The following is a 14,757-nucleotide window of genomic DNA, read 5'->3' on the forward strand; positions in this document are numbered from 1 at the left end:
GCTCTGTGAGGATACCGCAGAGCTGAGGGCCGCCCCATTCCGCTGTCCGCATGCCCTGGATTCCCCCGGTTTTTTCCGGCTCCCTGAACTTACATAAATAATTCGGTAAATACCGCCAAAAAATCCTTTCCGCGTGTCTGCCATCGGTCTCCATAAGCCTCAGGTCATAGGGAAAATGCCTATTTGTTTTCGTAAAAAGGGTAAAGCCCTTCACAGGGATTCCCCAAGTAACTTCCGGTCACCTGACCTGTCCTAACCTCACCTCACCTCACCTCACCTCCACAGACAATAAACAGAAAAGATGGAGGATTTCCATGGACTTCAAGACTCAGCCCAAGCGAAAGAAAGCCTTGGGTCACAGGGAAAATGCCTCGTAAAAAGGGTAAAGCCGTTCGCGTTCTTCTTCCTCCATTCCCGATTTACGGATTTCTTTTCATAATTATTTTCGTAAAATCTGCCGTTTGGGGGACAAAAAAAAAAAAAAGTCCGCTTGAGCTCCGTTCCGAGTCGACTGGGCCGCTCCGTTCCGAGGAGGATTCTGTGGACCGGATTTGTCAGAATTCGATCCCATTTAAAATTTGTGTGGAATTCTCTGACACCCGTAACCCAGTGGTTGGATCAGACAGCTTCTCTGAACCCAGAGCCGTGGGGTACAATGGGTTTCATACCATACATGTTAGCAATGAGGCAGCATGACAGCAGCAAGCGCCACCTAGCGTTCATTCCCAGCACAGACTAGAAGTGTTTGGTTCTCAGCACAGCCACCTGCAGCTTTAAGACACACTCCCACTGAAAGATTTTTTGATTCCCGTTAATCTAATTTCACATTATACTTATTGCACACTCATAAAACCACTATATATGCTGTAAATTTGTCTATGTAAGATATTATTACTCAAAGCAGTCTTCTAAAATGGATGACAATTCCTGTCTAACAACTGAAGTTTTATTTTAACTTCTTTTCTTTTAATGATATTTTCAGACAATCGTTGTTTTGTACAATAATCGTACTGTAGCTGTCTATGTGATGCAGGCATTTCAGATGCTTTCCTGGAGGATGTGGTAATACTACATTTTCAGAGCATTTGAACATCAACATTTTTGTTGTTCTCCCCCTCTCCCCCTGCCCGATATTGCATCCGTTGCTACTGTAATTCCCCATATGAAATTTGGTTGCACAGGTAACACACAGAAATTGGTGATTACTACCTGTGAAACCAGCAGCCAGTGAGGTGGGGCAGAATGTTACCATTGGGGCTCTTCACACAACACGCTAACCGATGCTTAGTGGTTGAATTGTGGGTTGTTGTTGAATCGTGGGTTGTTTGTTGAACTGTGGATTTAGCATGTTGCCTGAACTCAGGACATTTTCCACAGGGTGGCTTGTTAACCATGCAGTGTGGCTTATTATCCGCCCTGAACAACCCAACAACAATGAACAACCCAACAACAGATCATGGGTTCTCAAAGTGGCTTGTTCAAGAAAAATAAGCCACGCTGCATGGTTAACAAGCCACCTCGTGGATAATGTCCTGGATTCAGACAACACACTAACCCATGGTTCAACCCACAGTTCAACAACAACCCGCATTCAACCATTTGGGCTGTTCACACAATATGCTAACCCACACTCTGTGGTTGAGTGTGGGTTGTTTGAACCATGGGTTCTATGTTGAACCATGAGTTGGCGTGTTGTCTGTACGCAGCCAGGGTGACTTGTTTTCTCGAACAAGCCACCTTGAGAACCCATGTTTTGTTATTGGGTTATTCAGGGTGGTTAACAAGCCACACTGCATAGTTAATAAGCCACCCTGGCTGCATTCAGACAACACGATAATCCACACTGCAAAAAACATGCTGCATTCAGCCAACACGCTAACCCACAGTTCAACAAACAACCCATGTTTCAAAATAACCCACACTCAACCACTGAGTGTGGGTTAGCATGTTGTTGTTTTTGTTATTATTATATTTATTTATATTCCACCTTTTCCCCAATACTGGGACTCAAGGTAGCTTTACAACATTAAAACTGTTGTGTATTGTGTGAACAGCCCCACTGCAAGGTTACCAAGAAGCAAACAAGCCCCATAGCTTTATCAACAGGGATCTGCTGGAGACTGCAAAGGCAAAGAGCAGCTTAGTCAGCAGCATGCAGGCACATTCCTGGTGAGTGGTCAGCAATGCCCAGTACAGGCTGTCCCACCTCAACAGTTGCTACTGGCCTGTGGAATGAAGCAAGACATCTCTGTATCTATACACACATGCTTTTGTGAACTTTTGGAGGTTTTTTTTATTTGTAAGTCTTCAGTGCACTCACCCATTCTAACACTACAGCATGTGTGTACTTCTTTAGTCTTTTTTTAAGCAAGTATGAGCAAGAATATTATCACCCCATCAGCAACCCATAATTTCGAGAATAATTTGCTTTATTTTATTCTTTGAAAACTTCATTCCCCTACAGTGCTAAAGACCACATCCACCTTTTTATTAAAAATGGATGAATGTAAGTGCAGTCCTCCAAAGAAAAGGGCTATGTCCCAACCATACCCCAGGAATTATGTGTAGACTAAATTGCTCTATTACGATTAAATGGAGGCTTGTGGGATCATGGCACAAAGGCTGGAATCATGGCACAAATGCCATGGTTTATTTAAGAGTTGTTTTGCCCTCAAACAAACCATGCTGCGTGGATTCAGACAACATGACAAGCCGTGCCAGGGCGGGTAATTAGGGAAATTGCACCTGGCACTCACCAGAGATTAAAATAAGCCACCACGGCTTAAGCCACAATGGCTTGTTTTGATCGTACAAACTAAGTCAATGACTGTGTGCTGATCTTCAAATGGTCCCATGATGGCAGCTATGTTACACCCACCAGTATGGACAGAACTTATGGGGTGAACACATGGCTAAATTGCAATACTCCTAATAGTGCAGAAAGTCCATTGCAATTCTGCTTATTATTTACAATGGAAGAGCAATGTTCAATACCTTTCTGAAAGCAAAAAAGGGAGCTGAAAGGAGAGTGAGCAAGTGAAAGGACTAAAGCAGCAATCCTATATCCATTTACATGGCAGTAAGCCCCTTTGAACTAAATAACATTTACTTTTGAGTACACAAGTATAGGACTGCACTGTAAGTTGCTGAATTGTCTAACAATCCATTCTGATTTGTGGTTAACAATACATACGGCTCATATAGCAATACAACGTCTGTTCATTATTAATCTTTTCAATAGTTACTCATGCATTTTTATTTAAAAAGTGACTGCCTCTTTTCTGTCTCTGGAGTATTATTAGTACCTGTTTGGCTGTTGAAGCTGAGGGAGAAAAGACCTGAGGCAGCTGACACCCACCAGAAAGGGGCAGTTGGTGCTCCTTACATTGAAAATATCCACTCATATTTTATTTTACATACGATTTTATTTAGCATTCTCCACTAACATAAACTTTTTAACTTTGTTGTTTATTTTCTAACTTTGCACACATATTTAACAGAATGTATGTGGCTATGCACAATTATTATTTTGTTATTGTTATTTTACAGAAGTAAGCCTACCCACATACAAAAAGAACAGTCATGTACATTATACCATAGTAATTAGAAAGCATACAGGACACGCGGGCCAATTCCAGAGGAAGTTAGTCACATTTACTTGGAAGTATGTCCTACAGAGTTGAATAGGGCTTACTCTGTGCTTATCTTTTCTGGATTGGAAGCACAGAGTTTTTAGAATAGGGCAACAATACATCCAGAAACCAAATAGTAAGGATTGTAATTGAGATAGACCACTGTGGACACAGTTTCTTTCTTTGCACATAATTTAAAGAATTAAGAATACCAACAAGCCAAAATACATTACTTGCACTTACCAGACCATTGCAGTTGCTTAATGCTACTTTAGTTGTACCATGCTGGCCATGTAAATATCCCATGTAATGACAGTTGTCTAAAAAGTCATGCTTCCACTGAGGTCCATCTTTCCCCCAGTATTCTACTGTGAAGTGTTTGGAGACCAAATCTGTGTTGAGAGTCAGGTTTAAATGAAAGTGCTTGCCATAGGCAGAAAGTTTAAAAAATAATTTAGAAACTGCCAGTTCTTGATCATAATGTTCAGTACTCCTCTTCCTTCTCCTGGAGGGCTTAGTATTTTTCACAGTAAAGCTGAGGAAGGCTCCATTATGATCAACCCTCATTGGGATTGTTAGTTGGTAATGTTCAAGGTAAGACAGGAATTCCTCTTTGAAACCACATGGCAAATCAGTCCAAGGAATGGGCATAAAAGAGAAGAAAATATAACAGGACACAAGGAGTAGTACAACATTATCCACATTTTACTATAGCCAAGCGCTTTCAAATTTTGTTTTAATAACACCTTTACTAAATAAAACATCAATTTTCTTAGAGAAAATTATTACTCTAGCCCTAATAAAAATTCTACTCATCTCTTTTACATTTGCTAAGTATTCTGCCTATTCCGAAATATTATTTGCACATTTCAGTCTAACGTTTACTATTGAAAGGATATATGTGATTACATATTTATTAACTGAAAAAATAATTTGCACTGTAAGAAAGAACAGGGTACAGTTCCATACCAGTAAGCCCCATGCATTTCAAGAGAGCACAAGTAAACATAACTGTTCTGGATGAGTGTGCTGATTCATGGTCATACAAGGTTCAGGACATACAAGGTTCAATCAATGCACAAAAAGAATTGCCAAATAATTTCAGTGGAAGAAATAGATCCATGCAAGGGTTTGTTTGCATGGGTAAATCCACTTTCCATTCAAATTAATGGGGGAACCTGCACATATACCACAGTGCACATGGGGTCCTGGATGGGGATGTAAACCTATCATATTTTTAATGAACATACAAAAAGCAAGCATTTTAAAACATGTTTTGGACTACATTAATTGCTTTAAGGTGCAATCCTATGTCTGTTTAGGAGTTGTAGGACTTTTTCTCTGTCTAAACAGACATAGGATTGTAGCCTTAGGTACTTAAAAAACTATTTAATTTTAAAGATTTCTTTATTATGAAGTAACAAATTAAAATATTGACTTCAATTTGCTAATAAAAGCATATACATTTTCAATTCTACTCCCCTAAAGAATAACTAAAAATCATACTTCATGAATCATCTGCGATGTCTTGCAAAGAATATAAATACCAATGTTAAGGAAAACTAATTAGCTGAAATAAGTGTCAAAAGACATTAGCTTAAAAAGTTGGATCCCTACCTTGAGAACTATATGAAAGCCTGTTGTCACCGTGAAATTCTGACCAAACCATAATTAAGCACAAAATCCAAGTCAACGTCTTCCACAAAATTTCCATAATTTAGAAGAAGTGGGCTACCTATGTGATACAGCTTTAACTCCACTCCAGCATGGCACCATAACCAGGATTTATTGTATTTCTTCAGGATTAGCTATTTGTGGTTCCACTTCTTGATAGGTGTTTTGCAATAATATGCTCTTTTTTTTAATGTCTGCAGACATTTTTAGTCCAAAAGCAAATTGAAAATCATTCTTTCACATGTCAATGAGGAGTTAAAGTGAAAAGCAAACAAATGTTGTCCATTTCTTTACCTGGAAAGCATAGATAACATTGAAAATCAGGTTAATTAAATACTAGATGAACAATAAAATCTTCAAAATTCTAAGGCAACTGTACGTAGGTCTGTACCATTCCTCTTCAGCTTTCATTTTGTTTGGACTATCTGTTGTCATTCCAATCACAACCCATGAAGGAAAGTGCATCCTATGGCAGAAAGGGGGCCTCTCTTAGTGCAAGGATGGGGAATCTCTTTCAGTCTGAGGGCCGAATCCCATTTTGGAGAAGCTCTCAGGGGTCAAATTCCAGCGGTGAGTGGGGACAAAGGTCAAAGGGGTGGGACTAAAAATATTTAAAAATACCAGCATATTGTAGCTTAAAGCTACTGTCAGTAACTAAGCCTTAGGGGAGGCATTTCAACCTTTTAGAATGGGGGAAAAACTGCACAGAAGTGGTTAGGGAAAGGGGATGGGGCCAGGGATGGTCATCTGGGGAACCCCAGGAAAAGCCGGAATTGGCTCCCAGGCTTGAAGTTCCCCATATCCGCCTCACTGGATGTTGGAAGCTCGCTAGACTACGTCCCAGAGGCTTTGAGGAAGCTAATACAGGTTTAGAGAAAGCTCAACAGAGTACAAACTCTGTTGCTGTGCCAACCCTTCTTATCTTCCTGGTTAGCCCCTACCACTCAGTAAGGTTAGTACATGACTTGGTCCGCCTGGCGCCAACATTGTTATCTTTTTGGTGCCTGGTCAAGACTTTCTCTTTTCCCAGGGATTTGGAAGCATGTGATGAGTTTTAATTGATCCTGGATTTGTTTTATGGTTTGGTTGATTGCTCAAAGTTGGTTTTAGACATATGTTGTCTCTGTGTATACTGTCTGTTTGTGTGTGTTTTATATTTTAAATTTTGCATATTGTACTGTTAATGTTTTAACCTTTGTAAACTGCCCAGAGAGATCCGGCTATGGGGCAGTATAGAAATGTAATAAATAACAACAACAACAACTAGGAGATGCCAGCTCCCTGCCAAGGGAGTCCCCCTCCCCGCTCTAGCCATGCCCCCAGTCTCCCTCCCCCAGCAAGACTATAGCCTTATTCTGGTTTATCCCTTCACCACATTTTGAGTGGAAACAACACATACATCCACAAGGTACCAGTTGCTTGGCAGGAAGAATTCAAGCCAAGCCAAGGCTGAATGGACCACTGCTCAAAGAGTCTCAGAACACAGAGACTGCCACATATAGGCCATGCTCCTCACAGAGGCTAGCCTGTTCATGCGATAGAATATGGAGCAAGAACTTCTCAGAAAACATGGAGGCCTAAATCCAGAAGGCTGTACAAATGTGAGCCACCATGCAAAGCACACACGTGCATGGGGAAAGGAGGGGAATGCTGAGAATAGTAATGTCAGATCTCCTACTATAAATATAGTGTAGCCATCTTAATGGCAATGATCACATTAATTCCACTCTCCCTGACAGCATAGTGCACCATGATTAGCTTTGGTAAGTTACATTCTACACCTATTACTTGGTATACAAATAGTGGGAGATATTTTGCATTCCTGTTTAAGTTACACTTCAGTCTACGCTGATGTCAACACTGAAGAAAAGAGCATGATGTGTTGACAGTAAAAAAAAGGTACAGACAAAATACTGTATCTTCTGACAAAAAAAGTATGTAGTTTCTGATCTCACTGTATGTATTTACTGTTATTTTACAAGACCTTATCTTGCATACTTCATTCAAGCAGAATTCCTGTTGGCCACTGGTATTTCAGTGAGTTCAGTATTTCAAATTATACATTTCATTAAAAAAACCATGAAGCCACAAATGTTATCAAAAAGATTACACATGAAGCTTGATGTATCTGCAATGGCAAGTGCACATTTAAATTTTTTAAGGAGATGGCCACATTATAAAATATTGGCCCTTACACAGCACAAAAACTGTAATTTGTTTTGTTTCTCTCAAAATGCTAGTATCCAAATATTTTGTGCTAGTACACAACAGCTGCCTAAGACCTGACAATGTGCATGTACTTGTAGTCAAAACAAGACAATGCAAATGTTAAAACAAAGTAAAATCATTCCAAAACTGCTTTCTTAATGGAAAGTCAGATAAAAGCCTTGTCTGGAAGCACCATTATCATACAATTGCCATGCCTCATTCACAGGAATTTAAGGGGGCATCCAGACATCGTCTTCCACTCATCATAACCCTCCTGTGTTTTCCCACCATTTCCTCTGCCTTTTTCTTTCCACAAAAAATCTGTTAAGGAGGAAAAGACAGAATAGCTGTACAATGTCTTTTGGCTAGCTAGAACTAGGAGCCCTCTGCTTGGAATAATATTTTAGCCACATTGTCAGTAAAAGTAATATTGTTGGTTAATCTTATACTTTTTTAGATTATGCTACTGTTTTAGATAACTGCTAAGGACAACTGTACTTTCCTACTGAAAGAAGGTAGATCGCTTTGTCCAGCCTGTTCACATACCAGGCCCTGAGGTCTTATAACAAACATTAGAGCCAGAACAACTAGTTTGGCTTTTATCCAATATTCCCAGCACCAGTAACTCCTACCTTTGGACCTCCTAATTGTTGCCCAGGAATATGAACTTGAGCAACGAAATACTCATTTTGAGCTACCCCTTTGGTTTTGCCTTCCTGCAAAAATTGTTCTGCATGCTAGTTGAGTCATGGGTAAGGCCATAATGATCAGTAAGACCAAAGCAAACAAGTAATATTGCAGCATCTTCCCCTTGCCAATACTACCCATCTGATTCTAACTGCATCTCTGTGCTGTTCCCAGCAGTATACTAGGCTATGTTTGTGGTATGACAGGAAGGGCAGGCTGGAGCACAATTACCCAGTCAGTTTCCATCTTGAACAATCCTCATCATTCTTCTTCTTCCTGTGATGTGACCTTCAATGAAGGATTTGAGATGATATTACTCAATTTATTTTGATTTTTAAACAATCCTTTTTTTAAAAGCTTGGTAAAAATAAAGTCCCCTACCTGTTAGAATTAACTGCAGAAAAGCCTGGCTACACTGAACAGATATTCAACTATGTGCATTCTTAACCATTACTTGATTGAGTAATATCTTGTCCAAGAAAACTGCAGCATATCTTCAGTCTACATCAAAATGTGTGTTTCTTATCCTCTACAAACATGCGCACACACGCGCGCACACACACACACACTACTCTCCATAAAGTATGACCAAGAGACCTCCAGTACAATCAGTGGTCCACTTTCTAACAAAGGGTGAGTTCAAGACAGAACCACCTTCCTCAATATTTTACAAGTACCATACAGAGCTCATTAAAAAAGTACAGATCACTTCCTTGTTGTCTGACATAAAGGCTAGTGAGGGGCAAGATTTTATTTTGTTTAGTGCCTAAAATTTTTATAGCACCCTTTGATATCAGAGCTCACCTGCTGTCAGTTATAAATGCAGCTGTGAGTGTTCCACTTCAATAATAAAACTCCACTTTTCTTCAGCTCATCAACAAAACTAAACAAATGAAGAACATAGAACTAAAGGGCCACATCTAGGTTCAGAATTGCCCTCTATCAACACAGGAACTACGTGGCAGAAGCAGTGATAAACTATGATTATGTGTGATAATTGTAGACCATGACAAAATGTACACTCTCAAGAGAGTAGGAATTATAGACCATTACATAATGATGCACACAAGAGTGTTGACTCAGTTTTTTATATACAGGCTTAGCTCTAGCATTTTCCAACAATGCTGCAGTCAAGATGAGGGCACATATTATGGTTTTGGACCCTGGAGTTCAAATCTGGAGGCTAAGGCAGAAGGGGTTATTTCCTATCTTACCCCTCGATCTCTGGCCCAACCCCTGTGTTCTGGGGCACTCCCATCACCCATCAACTTTCCAGAACTTTTCAGGCCATAGCATGACAACAGCTACCGTTGCCATTTTCTTCACAGCAACATTTTAAGCATACCATGTTTGCACATATATTGTGTTTCTATATTGACCTGGTTCACATGACACAACAGCTCATTGAGGGTTAATTTACCCTCAAGTTGCTGCAGTGCATACCAACTGCTATCATGTGTCATACAAATCTGGCTGGCAGAGTTATTTGAGGGTTTCATAAAGGATAACTGGAGAAAGGTATTCATACTCTACTATATGGATCTGTACCAGAGTAAGTGGATTGTGAATTGAGCCCCAAAACAATTAATGTGTTTCACATGCATACAGATCAAATACATGACAAAGTGTATCCCATTTTGGATTCTGTTGCTACATCTATGATATTTACAACCAAACCCTATCTCTTTGGTTGCTGTTATGGCACAGACAGAGGCTTGTGCTGTGGCAGCCTCCATGGCATCCTGCACAAAATAAGAAGTGCAGAACTGGACAGCTCAGCCTGCCTGTCTCTAAACGTCAAGCAAGAATCACCTTACAACAGCTCCTAGAAAGCACAGGTTAAATGATGTTTAGGAGCCTTGCAGAGTGGCCAGAGAATGGGTAATGGGCAGAAGCAATGCTGGTGGAAAGAAGCTTCTTAGGGAAAGAAGACACAATGCTTGTGTCTTCTTTCCCTAACCCCAACCCCGCCCCAGACACAGCTTTTTGTAGGATGTCCAGCACCACAAAAGGGTCCCTCCTCCATCCCTGTGCTGAAGTAGCATTAGCAATGGCTGCGTCAGCTTCCATGGAGTAGGCAGAGCCTAGTCCTAAAACAAGGGGAAACTGATGCTGGGAGGCCCAAAACCCATCGTATGTTCTGCAAAGCATGTGTAGCATCACATGGGATGGGGATCTTAGCATCCAATGTGTTTTTGCTAACACTAAGTAAAAGACATTACACTTAGAAAAGGAACTGCGTGCAGCAAAAAAAAAAAGTTCACCTGGATTAATTTTTAACACATATGTAAGTCCAATCGCCATGTGCCTAATGGAAAAAGCCTCTCTGGAATAGTAAAGTCTAGGTGAAGAAAAGAGGCAATAAATAGTGCACAGGGGAACTCTGTGGAGGTGCAGGTGATTGGTTTAGCAGCCTTTTCCTGACTAGCACAAACCTGCCTTTCTTCTCCTTCAATACGCTACAATTAAAATGCTATAAATATATTAGCAGTGGCGAGGACATGATATAGTTACACTGACATTCACCTCAGTTTCCTTCTGCAGAGGATAGCTATTTTAGAAAGCTTGCAATGACGTGGTGCTCCTCAGAAGGTGCTCCTTCTGGTGTACAGAGAAGCTTTGGCTGGTTGGCAACCATTGATACAGGGCTTACTCTCTAAACAGAGAGGTTCAGAGGCCAGCTAGCCTGCTCTGAGCTGTGGCAGCTGTCCTGGAAATGGCTGGAGAAAGGACCAAATAATGTTCTATTTTCAACAATGGGGCAACAATCTTTTTGTTTTGGGCCCAATACTGCTGGATGCATCTGGCACCCAGTTATACTCGTCTTAAGAAAATAAGACTTGGGGGTAAAAACATAATTCACTACTTTTTTTCTCCGTTCCATGCCCAACTTCTGCTTTGTTTGTATGACACTGGCTTTGAATTTCTACTTCTTAATGGTTAATCCTTAACTTGGCATTGAGAAGGGGGCAGACAGAAAACAGACCGTAGCTGCTCAGTGGAGATGGAAAGGCACCTTGCAAAAGGGTAGAAGCAGTTTTCTTTATCATTGCTTTATATATTCCTAGATATTCAAAATCGATTCCTGAGCTCAGCCCTGGATTAAAACCTGACCGACTCTTCCCAAGGCACCCTATCCATCGTCTGTCTCTTCATACAAACAGGTAGTGGCGGCAGCAGTCCCGACCCATGGGCTCCCTCCTGCCTCCTCCAAACGGCCTCCCTTCTTTCTCTCCCCGGAGCCCTGGCAACGGCACAGCGCCCGCAGCTCAGTCAGTCACCACCGCCGGCCCTGGGACTGTCTCCAAAGGCAGCAGTAGAGAAACGGAGCCGATCGGCTTTCCGCTGCCGCCGGCGGCAGCAGCAGCCGCTTTTTTCAATGAGCCTCATTCTCCAGCCTCATCATCTATCTCCCTGTGCAATGTTTGCTCAGATATTACTCGCCTCTCGCGGTTATACCTGCGGCCCGCTAATGGCCTGGCGTTAAGCCGCAGCAAACTCTTGCAAACACAGCCGCTCCAGGGAGGGAGGGAAGGACTGACTGACTAGATCAGGCGTTATCTCCAAAAAAATACAAACAACGGAGCAAAAGGCAAGGCCATCGCCTCGCCTGCAAATAACCCATGAGTTGCTGATGCCAAAGTTAAAGAAGACCCTTCTCCTCTTCTTGCGGATAATGTTTACTGCAGCTCCTCGGAGCGGCCTTCAGGTTAAAATACGCACGGGCTGCCTGTCTGGCAGCTGCGCCTTTGGGTAAGAGGCAAATATATTCCTTGGCGGGCGCTCCCGGTTCCATGTTGACAGAGAGCGCGAGACGAGGCCGGCCCATCCCCCACCGCTCTGGCTCCTGGCTGCTCACATGCAAGTCACAGAGCCGCCTGGCGAGGAGCTGGGCCCGGGAGAGCCGCCTCTTGAATGGACAGGGCTCGGAGGAGCGGCCAGGGATCACTGGCACTACGAGGGGTTGCTAAGGCAATGCACAGGCCAGGCCAGGCCAGGCCGGAGGGGGGGGAGCCTGTTAAACCCAAATCAATCACAGGTACTGGCTGCACGTCGCCTCCCCCCAGCCCCACCCACAGCTGCAGGTTGTTGTGGTTGTTTAGGGTTGCTTTGAGGGTTTCACGGACACAAAATCACCTCGCTCAAAAGCCTCCTTATTTGAAGGGCGCACTAGCAAAAAATAATAATAATAATAATAAGGGAAAGGTTGGGTTCTTTTTCACTTTTAGTTTTAGATAATATGACAGAGCAAACACAAAAGGGAAAGGGGGGGGAGGTTGTGCAGTCCGATACATGTTTCCTCAAAAGTAAGTTCCATTGAGTTCAATGGGATGACTCCTAAGTATGCAGGCCCAGAATTGTTCCTTAATAAGAGACAAAACAAATAAGAGCGTTGCTGCAGTTCTCTCTTTTCTCTTTCTCAGTGCAACACGCCAGATCAGCTGCCACCTGGGTGATGAAGGAGGGGAGGGGAGGGGAGGCGAGGGGGGCAGAACTGCAGTTATCTGTAAAACTTTGCACCGCCCTCCCCCTCTTCCGCCCTCCCGCCTTAACTTTCTAAGGGATCAGCTGTCATTTTTATTACTGAAAGTCCAGACTATTTTTTTTAAACTTTTAAAGCAGATCCCAGTATACACACACACGCTCCCATCTGAGTACAAAAGAGCATTTTACATCTTCCCCCTTAGAGAGAACTCTAAAGAACAAAAACCCCTCTCCCCGCCTGCCTGCCTCCCCCCACCCCCGGAAGAGTCTAGCTGTTCTGGTGGAGCTGATCCTAAAGTTAACATCCAGCAGCCCATTTCCAGACAGCAGCGCTAAATCTATTTGGATAAAACGCGTGTGACCCAGACACTTGGCATGAGGCCCAAATGCGTTGCAAAGGCAGTCCAAATAAAAACAAGAGTCTGGGACTGACTCTCTTTCTCTCCTCTTGTACAACAATGAAAGAAATTAGCAAAGACAAGAGACTGGACTCACATTAGCAGGGAGCACGATTCCAGCTACTCCCCCACCCTCGGTCACACACCTTTGCCCCCCTTCCCCAAAATCCCTTTGAAGAGACACATACCGATTCAATAGGCTCCGTAAGGGTTACGAGTCTACCAAATCCCTCAGCGTCTAGGAGTAAATCAAAGCTACACTCTTCCATCTCTCCCATTAGCCTCCTAAGAGCTTAACGTCTCCCTCCTTTAGTCGAGCATCCGGGCTCTAGCTATCACATCAATGCGACCCTTTGAGTCCATGCACAAAAATATGCACTTGTCTCCCCCATTTATATAGGCACACTGACGTGCCACCACCAAATAATGGGCGTATAATGTTAGAGGCAAAGTCAATGAATTTAATAAGCGAAAACACACGAACACACAGAGATTTCGCATTATTTTGCTGATAGTTTTGCTTGCTTCTACACCAACAGAAAAGTTTTCACTGCTCAGAAGCACACTTAATAAATCAAGCTGCTTTGCCACAAATCCTCGCACCCCCACTCTTCCCCCCTTAATCCCCAAAGCTCAAAGGTTTCTCTGTGAAATCATTCAAAATCTACTTCGCCTAGTGCGTGATAAACCACCCCCACTCCACATCTGAATGCACCATTATGCGGGAGACAAGAAAATCAAAAGGCAAAGAGTCCGTGAAGTCTTTCCTTACCGTTTTCATCTTCAATTTCTTTGCTACAAAGTGGGTTTCAAACAATAGAAATTGCACTGGAGGGTTCCCGTATTCCTCTCTCTGATTTCCCCCTCTTGGCAAGCCACGCCAGAGTTATATTCTAGAGCAGAATAAAATCCTCTAGCCTTTTCTAAAAAGGGGAAGCTGAGAAAACGGACTGACTAGGCAGGAAAAGGGATGCCATCAATTCATTAGCACCCTGCACATTTTGTCTTTTACAACCAAAAAGTGGGGGCGGGGGGGGGAGAAGATAGAAAAGGGAAAGGGGTACGAAGGAAGTGGGGAGAGGAGGGAAGACTTAATTTGGGATTGGGGTATTCTTCTTGGGCACCCCTTTCACTGCAGAGCTATGATGTGAATACCATCAGAAAGAGAGAGGGAAGGAAAGGGGAAGAGGGAGCAGGAATGGAGAGAAAGTTTTGTTGAAGTAGCTCGAGATCTTTTCTCACTACCGGCCTTCAGCCAAGTTTAGAGCTGCAGCAGGAGCGGACTATTTTGGCCTGGGAGGTTGTGCACACTGACGTCAGTCTGCAAATTGTGCCTCCGGCGCCCCTGGCGCTGCTGCGCATGTCGGGCCCATCACGTGGAGGGGGAGGGGGACGCGGAGGTACAATCAGGGTAACAATCGAGGGGGCGAAAGAAAATCCGCAGGGGGCTCGGGACGATGTACAGTTCCTCCCCACACTTTCTTTCTCTTTTTTTGGCGGGGGGATAGCGACTGGGAAAAGTCTCTCGGCCAGTTCGTCTCAGTGCTTATTCTCATTCTTTTTAGTCCGCTGTGCTGTTTAGGAGCTGCTCCGCTGAGATGGAGGAAAGGAGACTCGGCTCCGGATAAGCCAGTGTAGCTGAGACAAACCTCCGCTCCCTGGGGATGTAAAGG

The 14,757-nt window shown here is 42.9% G+C and overlaps 1 protein-coding gene across 1 annotated transcript in view; it reads right to left on the reverse strand.

The window, feature by feature from the left end:
• The window catches only part of ADAMTS6 (ADAM metallopeptidase with thrombospondin type 1 motif 6), a 246,125-nt gene extending 231,679 nt beyond the window's left edge, over positions 1-14,446 (reverse strand). The window contains exons 1-3 of the mRNA XM_084833322.1: positions 13,857-14,446; positions 5,250-5,600; positions 3,876-4,243 (exon numbers count right to left, since the gene is read on the reverse strand). Coding sequence (XP_084689448.1) covers positions 3,876-4,243; positions 5,250-5,346 — 465 coding nt within the window. The 5' untranslated portion in view covers positions 5,347-5,600; positions 13,857-14,446. The remainder of the gene's footprint in view (positions 1-3,875; positions 4,244-5,249; positions 5,601-13,856) is intronic.
• Positions 14,447-14,757: the final 311 nt, after the last annotated feature.

This window comes from Heloderma suspectum, chromosome 2 (assembly GCF_057233095.1).
Source record: "Heloderma suspectum isolate Gila_16-S chromosome 2, 16-S_ref, whole genome shotgun sequence".
NCBI classification, from domain to species: Eukaryota; Metazoa; Chordata; class Lepidosauria; order Squamata; family Helodermatidae; genus Heloderma; species Heloderma suspectum.